Source organism: Notothenia coriiceps, unplaced genomic scaffold, assembly GCF_000735185.1.
Source record: "Notothenia coriiceps isolate Sejong01 unplaced genomic scaffold, NC01 NC01_scaffold00013592, whole genome shotgun sequence".
In the NCBI taxonomy this organism is placed as follows: Eukaryota; Metazoa; Chordata; class Actinopteri; order Perciformes; family Nototheniidae; genus Notothenia; species Notothenia coriiceps.
The window spans coordinates 250,922-263,464 of NW_011346293.1; the positions used below are offsets into that span (position 1 = coordinate 250,922).

Sequence of the window (12,543 nt, forward strand, 5' to 3'; positions counted from 1 at the left end):
TGTGTGGTGTGTGTGTGTGTGTGGTGTGTGTGTGTGTGTGTGTGTGTGTGTGTTGTGTGTTGTGTGGTGTGTGTGTGTGTGTGTGTGTGTTTGTGTTATGGTGTGGTTGTGTGGTGTGTGTTGTTGTGTGTGTGTGTGTGTGTTTGTGTCAGTTGTGTGTGTGTGTTGTGTGTGTTGTTCTTGTGTGTGGTGGGTGTGTTGTGTGTGTGTGTGTGTCAGTCATACCTTCCAGAACCACTGTATGACAGGATGGTTGGGACAGTAGCCGTTCTTGTAAACAGTGTGTTGCCTCCAGTCGTTGACGTCGACGTCACCCAGACCACACATGAGCAGCTGGGCAGACAGAGGGCAGATGAGAAAGATGTGATTAAAACTATTTGTTAAGTTGAAATGCTCATTGTGTGATAATCAGAGCATAAAACAGATAGAATAAAGAATCCATACTGTACCTCCAGTTCATTTTCATCAAAGATCTTGATCAGATCGATGATAATAAGCTCAGTGAAGCCCTGAAAATGGAACACAAGGGGGATTAAATTCTCTTCATGGTTGTTTAACTGTAGCAATGTAACAACATAACCTCCCACTTAATAACTGAGATGTTTTAAAGTTTAAAAGCTACACATATTCAGTGGAAAGGTTTACGTGTAGGTACAGAGGGCCTCATGCACAAGGTCCGTCGCCACATCGCCCCCATGTGGCGACGGTATTATTGCACATAAATACCTCCAGGAAGGCGTTCATCTGCTTCTGGACCCGGTTGACAAACCTCCACTGGATGACCAGGCTGACAGAAGAAAGATTGTTGGACTCATGTTAATAATGACATGTCATTGTATTCATGACTTAGTGCCTGTTACTACTCGTAAAAAGAGAATGATTTGTGATGTTCTTACTCTATGTATTCCTTTTTGTTCTCATTGGTGACCACCATGTCTGAGCCGCTGGGCTTCAGGTCCACCTGGTACGTCTGAAAAAGAAAAGAAACACAAAGAAAATAAAGCCATGCACACTCCAGACACTAATCCCATTCATTTTTTTATCAACATTGAAAATAGTGACTGCTTTTGGGCGTGCACACCTGTCCAAAGTTGTCCTCGTCTATACAGAACCTGAGGTCCAGCTCAGTGGGGTCGTTCTCCAGAATCCACTTCAGAGAGTTGTAGTACTCACTGTCCTGCAGGCGGGCAACACAGGGCAGATACACAGTTACACACAAAGAACACACAGTCATTCATTGGCTTATATTTGCAGCCAAATGTTATTTCTCTCTTCTTTGGTTGTTATTTCTGTTCTCTCATTTGAAGCTCTATTAAAAAGGCATTGATCGGCAGTGCATGCCTCCCTTTGTGTAGCACGCAGGAGAGCAAACATTTTATTGACTGCAGTGAAAATGTTTCTAAAATGCAAAATGTCAGCAAATATTGACTCAAATAAGAATAATATTAGTTTAGCCCAACCTTTACTTGTAACTGTGCTAATATAACAAGTTTAAACAGAATGGATTGAGAACAACATATATATAAATTAGCAGATTTCAAGCATACTCACTAAATGCATATTTTAGTCTTTTTCACAAAGCCAAGTTTAAGATTTAAAAGAATAATGATTCGTCAGTTAATAATATAGCAGCTTGAGCTCTTACCACTGACTCCATGTCTTTAAGGGAGATCTGTTTTCCCAGCATCATCTTGTAGAAGGGTCTGATGAAAAAACCTAAAACAAAGCAGAACAAAACACAGTGCTGTTAATGTAGGTGTGTGGAAACAAGCTTAAAAACATACAATATCATATCACCTTTCTTCCAAATAAATGTCTAATCTGAAAGACTGTATCCAACATCAGGCAGCTTACCATCCAGCAGCTTTCCATGAAACACGGCCATTCCTGCCACACGTCCGATGAACTTGAAGTAGGAGAGGTGATCCTCGTTGCACAGGCCGGAGTTAGGGTTGATTTGGAGAGTGTAGTTGTCTCTGCACACAGGAAGAAAGGCGATTTCTTATTTATTCATGATAAGAACTCCATACATTTCCTTATTTTATAACGATACGCTAGGTCACTAGACACCAAACTTAACTTGGGTAGACTCTGCAGCTCTATTTATCGTCTTCTTTCATTTGAGCAACTACTGCCTGCAGAAGAGGGATTCTTTTTTCGCATATTATGTTCAGCACATCATTATTTATTTTCCTTATCATGACAGTTAAACCCATGCAGACACTGTTTTGTAGCATTTCACAAAAATACTACTAAGACTGATTTAAAGACATGGAGATTGAGGAAAATGGAGAGGTAAAAAAAACTTCAATGTGGTTGTTAACCATTGGATTTTTATCTGCCGCTGCATGATTATGTAAAAACAATATCATTGAAAATTGGTGTGATAAATAATCACAATGTGGTTTAATTTCAAAATGTTTTTTTGTCTGGCTCCCAGTTTCCACTGGGTCCGTCTGCGCCGCGCCGCGTCACGGCTGCGCCGCGGTTTTGGTCTAGCGCCATAACCCACCGGACGCGTCCCAGAAGCGTAGCGTCGTGCGTGCAGGCTCGCAGTTTTGTTATTGATTCGGTTTTAATTCGGGTATTAATTAACTTTAAAACATTAATATGTAGTTGTTACCTTCCACTCCACAAACTGCAGCGACTAAAAACCAGGCCTTGTCCTTTCTGATGTTGTCCTTGTAGTAAGCATTGGTTACATCATATAAAATAGTGTGTTTTTCCACTTCCATGATGAAAACCTCGTCGTCCATTGTGCGTATCGTAGTGGAGGTGTTGTGATGAAGGAGGGGGTCTGCTAAATTAGTATATGTGGGGGATGGGCCTGGCCCGGATGCTCACCTGCAAGGGGGGGCTGCCTGCCCGACCTTACGTTACGGCTGCGCCGCGGCAAAAATAGGATTCAACCTAATTTTAGAGAAACGCTGCGCCGAGCCGCTTCTGAGACGCGTCTGAGCCGTAACGCGGCGCGTGTGGTGGAATAGCACCCATTGACTAGAGTGGCCGCGGCGCAGCGCGGCGCAGACGGACCCGGTGGAAACTGGGGGTTAAATTAAACAAACTTTAGTGAAAGTCCTTTACGAGATCCCGATTTGTATTATTTCTTTTTGTTACCTTTGCCCTACATGGCATAACATCAGAGTCGATGTTATGCCATGTAGGGCAAAGGTAACAAAAACACAGTGATCATTTATTACTGACGGTGCCAAGAAAGGAAGAAAACATACGTCACTTTAATTATCTAAATGTTTGCTGTATGTGGGAAACGTTTGTTCCAGGATGGCTTTTTCAATGAGAGGAAAAGTGAATCAGAGTTGAAGGAAACTTTTACAAGTCTCATAGGAAAACAATATGGCAGCTCTGCCCCTTACGCCCCCTTGTGGAAAAAGCAAATAAGAGTAGAGAAGGATTTTTACTCTACAAAGCATGGCTCTCTTAAGTGCCCGATAAACATTCCTGTTGTCATCTTGCAATATACTCATTTATATAAATAGTTATCACCGCAAAAAAACCTATTTAATTTTGTCTTCATTTACATTATTTCATTTCATATTCTGTTCTTGTACATACCCCATATTCTATTGACATGTATATAGACTTGTTGCACTACTTTTTATTTTGTATTTTATTATATATGTTGCATTGTGGGAGGAGCTCAGGTCAGAAGAATGTCATTGCCATTTCTACACTGTAGCTTTGTGCCTATGAAAATAAAACCTTTGAATCTTTTGAATCCTTTACGACAGCACATTTGTATTGGGCCATATCCTGTCACTGTCTTTCACAATTATTAATTGCATTTCAGCATTTTTCCAAGAGCTGAACGCACTTTTACATTACATATTACATAATACTACATAGTAATACATCAATACTGAGGAAAATGCCCACAGGAGCAATTTGGGGTGAAGTGTCTTGCCCAATCGGAGGATCAGCGCACCCCCACACCCTCATACATCTAGGGCAAGAAAACCAGCAGAGACTTACGTGGCGGAGTACTCAAACAGGCCGTAGTAAGGGTTGAACATCTCCTTGGATAAGAGGAAGAACCACTCTCGGGCCACGCCGCCGTAGTCCAATCCTTTCTCCGACTCAAACTCGATCCACAGCCGCGACTTCAGAACATCCGGCCTCTTCAGGGACATGATGCGACGGTACGACTCCTCGAAGATGTTGCCCCTGTGTAACTTCATCTCGAATCGGTTGGGAATGTCAGCCTGGAATAGTTCACAAAGAAATTACTTTTATGCAAATACAACAAAACTATACTGTGCCAAATACTGGGGGGCTGGGGGTTAAACTAGGGGAATGGTAAGGGAGAAGTAAAGTGTGTGACCTTATTACACAGACAAGGTAAAATGTAGATTTATGAAAGACAATCAGGAAGTGAAGCTGCTGTTAGAGATGCTTTTACAAACTGCTGACTCTAGAGTCTGAATAACATTTTAAATAAATATAATTGTATTGTGTTTACAACAAGCTTCTGTAGAATCATTCTTACTTTATATTTTATACAAGCCATTAGTATACCTTTTTGTGTATAACACATTATCTGAAATGTTATGTTTTGATATGCAAGTGTTATCTAAATGCATGATTATTTCATTAATTTCCAGAACAAATTATTCAAAGGATTTTACAAAGGGCAAATATCTTGTTATACAACTCCATGATGGATAAAATATTGTCACCATTTTATTTTAGCAAAATATTTTTGAATTAAAATGTTATGAAAATCAGGCTTTGAATGATGAAAGAAAAAAAACCTTGACAATATAGAGAGTGAGGGGAAAAAAAGAAAAAAGTTAGGTGTATGCAAGTGCTACTGAAGTAGAGATTTATGAGGAAAAAAAGTGTGAAATTAACACGTAAAAATGTATTCGAGAAATTCACAAATTTATATTATAAAATTAGCTTTTCGCCTGCAATTTCTGGCATTAAACGTTTTCTAGAATAAAACTTGGTGCCAACTAGCCTCAACTCTATGTTATACAGTAACATCCAATCCTAAACTACTAGGTCCTAATCATTGAGAAATGTAAAATGATTGCAATGGCTGTCTAGATTAGAATGCCCTAAACAAAAAAACATAAAACATAAAAGCACAAGAATGCAATCAAGCACAATCAAAATACAAGCAAATTACACTGCCTTCTTGTTCAACATAAAGTCGTGAGGGCCAAATGGAGCTTTGTTATGAACACTTTTCCAGCATGAACCCAGAAACACCAGATGTATCAGCGTATAAAACATTTCTTACCGGTTTCTTCAACTTCTTCCTGAAGTAATCGTATTTCTGCTTGAACTCTCTGGAGTAGGGAACAGCCTGCATGGACAACAACAAACAAATGGATCAATAGCCTTATAGACAATGGGAGTGTGGTGTAAAAGTGAATCAGGAATATATTCTTCTATTTCTTATTAAATGCAATATTGAGGTGGAACTTTTGGAGGGGGCGTTGCAACGGGTGAAAAGAAAATCTGGTACACACAGTGACTTGTTGGCATGAGGTCACCTATCAGGCTATTTTTAGGCAATAGCATGGGTCTCAGATATATAAAAATATATAAAAAACATGTATTTGAAGTATTTTGCTCTAAATACCAAACAGATCACCCATTCTAGCCATGCCTCATGTCCCTATATTTCACTTCCTGTTTCAAAAGTGCTGATTTTGGGTATAAAGCTTTACAAAAAATAAAAATTGATAAATAAATAAAAAAGGAGGGGGCTGAGCTCATGCGGGACCCGGCAGCTACTGTCTAAACTAAACACTGCGGTGATGAAACGCCGTATCATGGATTATCAAGGATTATTTCTGAAACAGTATGGAGCTCAAAGGCTTTCTCTCTTGCCGGTTATACCACAAGGTGAGTTAATTTCTATATCCTGCTTCTTCACACACATGCTCTCCAGTACAGGTTAGCTCTGAGTGTTAGCGATGCTAATGTAAACACCGACCATATTACGTCCAAAACAGTCGGGCATTGTTTCTGATAGCAACTTTCTGATAGGGCCGTGGGTCCACATTTCAGATATTACGTCATATCGGACGCAAATCTGGATCAGCTCCGTTTTACCCCCGTTTTTTTAGATTTGGGTACGGAGAAAAAGAGAGAGGGTATTATTTTCTGACGCTGCGTGAGTTCCCCGACACCGGGGATGCATATTTATGTATAAAAGACATCAAAAAGTGCATTTTGCATGATAGGTCCCCTTTAAGTAACAGCCATAGCTACAAAGGGACTGTTGCACAGAGAGTGTGACAGATGGGAAAACAGTGTTAAACATGGAGGACGTGTTGCTGTCTGAGTAGTAACGCTGCTGTGGCTGCAGAGAGGAAACTACTCACTGGTCCTGTGATGGCCGGATTCTGCAAACGAGGGTCCTCCCACTGCGTGTTCTTTGTATCTGGATCAAACAAAAAATAAGACCTTACTTAGATCCAGTGCAGAGCCTATTAGTCAATTTATCAATTCGCCATTTGACTTGAAATAATCAACAACTCGGATAATTAACTTATTACTTAACCTATTTAGCAATTACTGGAAATATTTGCTGGTTTCAGCAAATCTGAGGATTTCAATAAATCGATTGTTATTGTCAAATTCACAAGAGCTACAGAGTTGCCTTGGCAATAGAAAATCTACAATCTTCCTCCAACAATGCAACACAAATGCTGTATACAAAAGACATAAACAATAGAAATTGTACAAAAAGAAACAAATAGAATTACAATTATGCAAGAGTGTGCAATATGCAAGTAAATGCAGAAATAAGTAAATTATCTACATGAAAAGATGTGTATATAATATAAAAAAGCAATCCAAAATGAAATACCGCACAGTGGAATAATATACTGCTAATAAATCAATATGTGAGCCGTACAGATGTATGCTATACATTTGTGTTTTTTATCCATTTTATATAAATGCAAATAAAATATATCTGGGTTTCTGACTCTTAATTGTAAAAAATAAGTTATTCAAAAGGGCTCTTTAACTCTAGGAAATTACATTTTAAAAACTTTGACACATGTCAAACACTAAACAATCAACAGTTGTATCAGTAATGAAAATAAGTGTTAGTTGCAGGTCCTTCTCTCTTATGACCATACATCTTTCAGTTAGAAGACACTGTTGTGCTACACCAGGTCACTATAGCAGAAATGTAAACCAGCATGACCTGGCCTCAGATTGTTCTGCTTTAATGGATGAGGTGCTTGCTGTCCCTGACACTGAACAATCTGTGGCTGCACTGAAACCACTACTCGCTATGAAAAGTAGCTAGAAAAAGAAAAGACACGCATAACAAAATACAATGATGGAAGGGAGAGAAGGTGTTGAGTTGGAGTCGTCTTACTGTGGTCAATGTAGAAGGTGCGTCCGTCTGAATGAATCCTTTCTTCCCATCCAGGCTGAAAAAAGCAAAGTCACCATTAGACTGCACTTTTAAACAGGCCATGCTCAAATAGTAACTCAGTGATAGTAAATCCATCCACTTGTTCCCCCTTTGGTTAACTTATGTTTGATTGAACTTGACCGACCATTAGAGGGTCCGAACACTGACTGCAAGCTCAATCAGACACCACAAAGGAAGTGAACGGATTTTCTCTCCTATTTGAGTCGAGGTCCGAGACGTCAGCGAGGAAGGGGTACGACAACAACATAAAAGGTTAAATCACCACTACGTTTTCAGACCACCACTGAGACGGTGACCACTCGGTGCAGAGTCACAGGCCACACACATACTCGTACAGCAGTAGATTGAGTTTAAAGGGGGGGGGGAGCCGAGTTTGACAATGTGTCAAACGGGGTGAACCTACAGTATGTGTGTTCCTACGTATGCTGCTACTGCACCAGTGAATAGACCCGATTGAAAAGCTGATAACACATGCAGCCAGTTCCTTCCTCTAACGTACATATATAGCTCCTTTTAATCAACCCTGTTCTTCTCTTTCAGTCACGCTTGTTTGTTCTCCTTCTCTCTCTGAAATGCCAGATGATTCTCAAATTTGTGTTTGTATTTATAAAATATGTTCAGGTAAAGGGATTAATCCTATGCACTTCAAAAGTAATTCACAGGTTCATTTTTATGCAACACACCACTCATCAAATCTCCTCCCCCCTAAGTGTCTCACTCGAACAAAGATCTGGGTGTTCCTCCAACCATAACAAAAAAGGGTTCTTTTCACTGCATTGCTTTACCTTAAAAATCATCTGACCACTGTATGAAGCCTGGTTTCCATGTTCAAATCAGTGTTATTTTTATTTAAAATGTAAGTATAGTATATGTTGTTCTTAAAGTTAGCCATTTCTATTGAATTTGAGGCTGTTTGGATCTTGTGTTTTATTATTTAGGTGGAGGCTTTAAATAAGCCCAATGGATTTTTTGCCTCATTTGTTATGTTAGTGTATTATTAAAATGTGCAAAACCATTAAAACCAAACCATTTTTCCACTTTCCCAACTTGTCTATCTGTGCCTCGAACGCTGATACACATGGAGAGATTAAAGAGAACTGTGGGGAGCATCAATGTGATGCACAGAGAGAGGAAGTGGGGTAAATATACTGATGGAAATGAAGGGAGAGGTACAGCCAATCCATGCCGGTCATGAGAGAGAAAGAGAAAAGACAGAAAGAAAGGAAGAAGGAAAAATAAAGACAAGAAAAAAGCGCAAGGCTGTCTGCAGGCATTTTGACCAGACCGGACCAGACAGGAAGGAAGGCAGGCAGAGGGAGAGAGCACCAACCAACCTCCTCTGGTAGGAGCTGCCAAACAGACATGGCCAGGTGTAGAAGAGGAAGAAGAAGCATATATTAGATCCACCAGAACGGAGAGAGAAAATAGACAGAAAGAGAAAGAGGGAGAGAGAACACACACACATGCACACATCACACAAGCCTGTGAGATGTACACACCTATGAAGCCTTCATTAGTATAACAGCTAGCTTCAGTAACGTTTAGCCCACGTTTCTCTTTGTCACACAGATAATAGAGCAGGTGGCAGACAGCCTTCACCTCCTAATTAGAGATCATCACTCAGCCCCCACACTCTCATCCTCCACAGTCACATTCTCCAACTGACACCCTCTTTTCTAACTGACAGAGAAATGTCTAATATAGTGTGATCATAAGATCATGTCTCGTCTTTTTCAAAATCCACTTCATTTACATAGCTACAAATTAAACATGGACCATTTAGTGGAGGACATTTCACCCCAAAATCAAAATACATATTTTTTTCTTTTACCTGTAGTGCTATTTATGAAACTAGATGTATCTGGAACTAGAGGGATCTCAGCTCCAAAGCGCCACAAATACATTTCAAAAACCTCAACAGTATGAAACAACAGAAACTAAACGAAAATAGTACCTTCATGAAACTGCTCTCTGTATTATGTGCTTCTACTGTGACATCTTTGCAGCATTTATTGTTCAAAAGGGTCTTTATTTTTCTTATACTGCCCTTTTCACCCTCTGTCTGAACCCAGAGCCCAGTCTGCTCTGATTGGTTAGCTGGCCGGCGCTGTTGTGATTAGTCAGCTGAGATGTGTGAAAATGTCCCGCCCCTTAGCCCGTAGAGCGTTACATAGTCATTATGTTACGGAATAAAATACAAAAGAGTCCAATGGCGGCGGTGGGTGGGGGGGAGATGTCCCGCCTCTTATCATGTACAATGTGTTGGAGCACTAGCCAATAGAAGCGCGAGTGTTACGTAGTGATGTCACTATGTTAAGGAAGAAAACAAAGTGTCCAATCGAGGCGCTTCAGCTGCCAGGGGCGGGGACGTGTCTTGGGGGAGTGTCTTGGAGACTTAAGCCTTTGCTATTTACATGCACAAAAACCTATATAACACACTAAAGGAAAGGAAAGCTCCAGAAAGCACAATAGGTTCTCTTAGTCATGATTTCTGGAAAGATACATTGCTGTAATTTTTTCTAAATAAATATTTATTTTGGCCACCTTGTTCAATTAGATTTGAGAGATGTAGATTGATAAATAGCACTAAAGGTAAGAGGAAAAACCTGTGTTATTGATTTGGGGTGAACTGACAAAAAATACATCTTCCAAAGTCACTTATATGCAACAAGGCAAATGACACAGTTTCTCATTTAAAGTTATCAAAGTAAAAAGCTAACACAGTTCCGGTAATCTGACTCAACACATAATAGAGTACTTTTCGTAACAACATGTTAATGAGTGAGGGAATGAGTGAGCAAAGCAGTTATTGGGAACTATGCGGCTGTTGTGGGCCAGAGGTTAAACATGCAGTGGTGTCATTGTGAGTGGACTTACAGGAAGAGGACCAAGTTCCCCGGGCTCCATTGAGGTCTTATTCCTCATGTGGACCGGATATTTCAACCTGGGGTCCTCCTGGTTATCAACAAAGGGAGGGATGAAAAGTGCAAATTAATTATTCCAAAACAGTTTGAAGAATGATATTGTATTAAACACAATTCCTTAGCCATAGAACGGTAACATAATGGACTGAAGTAAATGTCAAATTGGCTTTCCCACCACCAGGTGTCACTGCAACATGCTTAAAGAACAACGGTCACCACTGCCCTAGATCTTTAAGATTTTAAGTGTCTATTTAATAATTCAAACTGAACAAACAAGATATACTATAATCTACTAATCAAATGTAAAGCTTCATTTGATTTGTACAAATGATTCAGCTTTAATGAGCTAAATACATTTGTACCGATGTGAACTCATATGTAATATAGTTGTTTCATTGGTTTTTTTCACGGAGCTGTTGATTTAGAGAGCAAATTCCTTAACATTTTAACCAAAGGAAATATTAATAATTAATTTGTTATGTTAATGATATATTTGCTTGAGTTTATATTATATTTACTTGGCGTGTGTTCCCTGTAGGACCAAACTTCATAGTTATTTTCTGGAAACTTTGTAGGAAACTGTAGGCAAATTACTGACATATAAAATAAAGCTTTGCCCTTCAAACATATTTAAAAGAATATTAGCCTCAGGTACAGTTGAGCTGCAGCCTGTGACCACAGAGTATGTAACTCACCCAGGTGGTGACTCTGCTGTTGTGGTCGATAAAGAATGGCCGTCCGTTGGGGGCTATCCTCATCTCCCAGCCCGGGGGCAGGAAGCTCTGCTGGGTTTTGGGCTGTGATTTGGGGGAGCTGTAGGGCGACGGCTGGGGAGACTGCGGGTTGGACACGGTGTCTTTCACAGCCCTCCGCACCGGAATATTGTTGGCTCCCTGTAACCAAAAAGGAAAAATGAAGTATAATATTATCAGCCCTATATTTAAATCTAGCTGACTGACAGCCTGAAACAAAACAGAACTGATCCTTTGAAACACCTTGGTAGTTGCCTTGGTATTCTGTTGGAAAATACAATAGGATAAGAAAAGATTAAAAATAACATCACAATCGTGAACACAATATCACGTCTAAGACACCAGGGGTAAAGGGAGGGAACGCATCAACATGCAGCGCACTCCATGGGCCTGTCAAGCTGTCAATCCAAATGTCAAAACTAAAAATCTACAGATTCCAACCGATTCCCTGGATATTGCCTCTGAGATTCAATGTTGCAATAACAACATTTTTGTGGACTTTAACTCCTCTGCGGTTCCCTGGATGTAAAATCCCACAAAAGTAAGAGTCATAATTCTTAATTAAATCTATTTCTGGGGATAAGCGGAAACATTGCTCATCATTTTACTTCAGAAACCATTTGCCTAGAGAAAAAGCATCCTTAAAGCTTCTAATGCAGAATTAAACAGACTGAAGTTACTTAGGCTAATGAGTGTTTCCAAATCACATTATTCCTCTGCAGTAATTACCACAGACTGATCTGATTTTACCAGGAGAAAAGCCTGCATTAATTAACCCCAGACCTCCCACCTCCTGTAGAATTTGTAATTAGGACTTTCAGCAACTTCCTTTCCCCTTAACGATGCTTTGCTATCACACAGACACACACCTTAATTAAACCTTCTCCAGGTTCCCTCCCTTGATAGTAGCACCGAGTCAAGCCATTAAATGCACTAAGAGGTCAAAGTGAGACGGTCTGTTTGTATTTATAGCTGCGCTGCATAATTAAAAGTTTGAGTGAAATCTACTTTGTATAGATGATAAATGTTCACAGACGACTTTGTGAAATGTTAGCCAAGTTTAAAATGTCAGCTGCTTTAAGTTTCAATGGTAAGTGTGCAGACCAGTCCCGACAAGCCTAAAGTTATGATAAGAGCATAACATCTGAAACTCAAGAACACTAGATTGTAATTATCCTAGGCAGTTTTTGGTATAATGTCACAGCCTTTGCAAAAAACAAAAACAAAAAGTGGAAATGTTTCAGTTTTTATCTAAATTCATACGGTTAACACATTAACCAGCCAGGCGGTCTAAACCCCAAATTATTAAACCTCAAACCAATGAGTAAGAAACCAGCCTCGTTTATGAGAAATGTTTTGAAAAAAAGCCAGGAAGAGATTAGATAAAACTGTTTAAAATTATTTTGTGATCTATTCCTGGTCAATCACACTTCATCATTTA

General features: G+C 39.7%; 1 protein-coding gene and 1 long non-coding RNA gene across 2 annotated transcripts in view; one reads left to right on the forward strand and one right to left on the reverse strand.

The window, feature by feature from the left end:
• nedd4l (NEDD4 like E3 ubiquitin protein ligase) overlaps positions 1–12,543 on the reverse strand; it is a 48,473-nt gene that overhangs the window by 4,984 nt on the left and 30,946 nt on the right. The window contains exons 17-29 of the mRNA XM_010774158.1: positions 11,046–11,243; positions 10,304–10,381; positions 7,367–7,421; positions 6,357–6,415; positions 5,264–5,329; positions 3,991–4,220; positions 1,855–1,976; positions 1,646–1,716; positions 1,082–1,177; positions 897–970; positions 727–787; positions 450–509; positions 226–333 (exon numbers count right to left, since the gene is read on the reverse strand). Coding sequence (XP_010772460.1) covers positions 226–333; positions 450–509; positions 727–787; positions 897–970; positions 1,082–1,177; positions 1,646–1,716; positions 1,855–1,976; positions 3,991–4,220; positions 5,264–5,329; positions 6,357–6,415; positions 7,367–7,421; positions 10,304–10,381; positions 11,046–11,243 — 1,278 coding nt within the window. The remainder of the gene's footprint in view (positions 1–225; positions 334–449; positions 510–726; positions 788–896; positions 971–1,081; positions 1,178–1,645; positions 1,717–1,854; positions 1,977–3,990; positions 4,221–5,263; positions 5,330–6,356; positions 6,416–7,366; positions 7,422–10,303; positions 10,382–11,045; positions 11,244–12,543) is intronic.
• Positions 2,585–8,381, forward strand: LOC104948012 (uncharacterized). The gene is made up of 3 exons (XR_798622.1): positions 2,585–2,795; positions 8,288–8,291; positions 8,371–8,381. It is a non-coding gene; the product is annotated as an uncharacterized lncRNA (long non-coding RNA).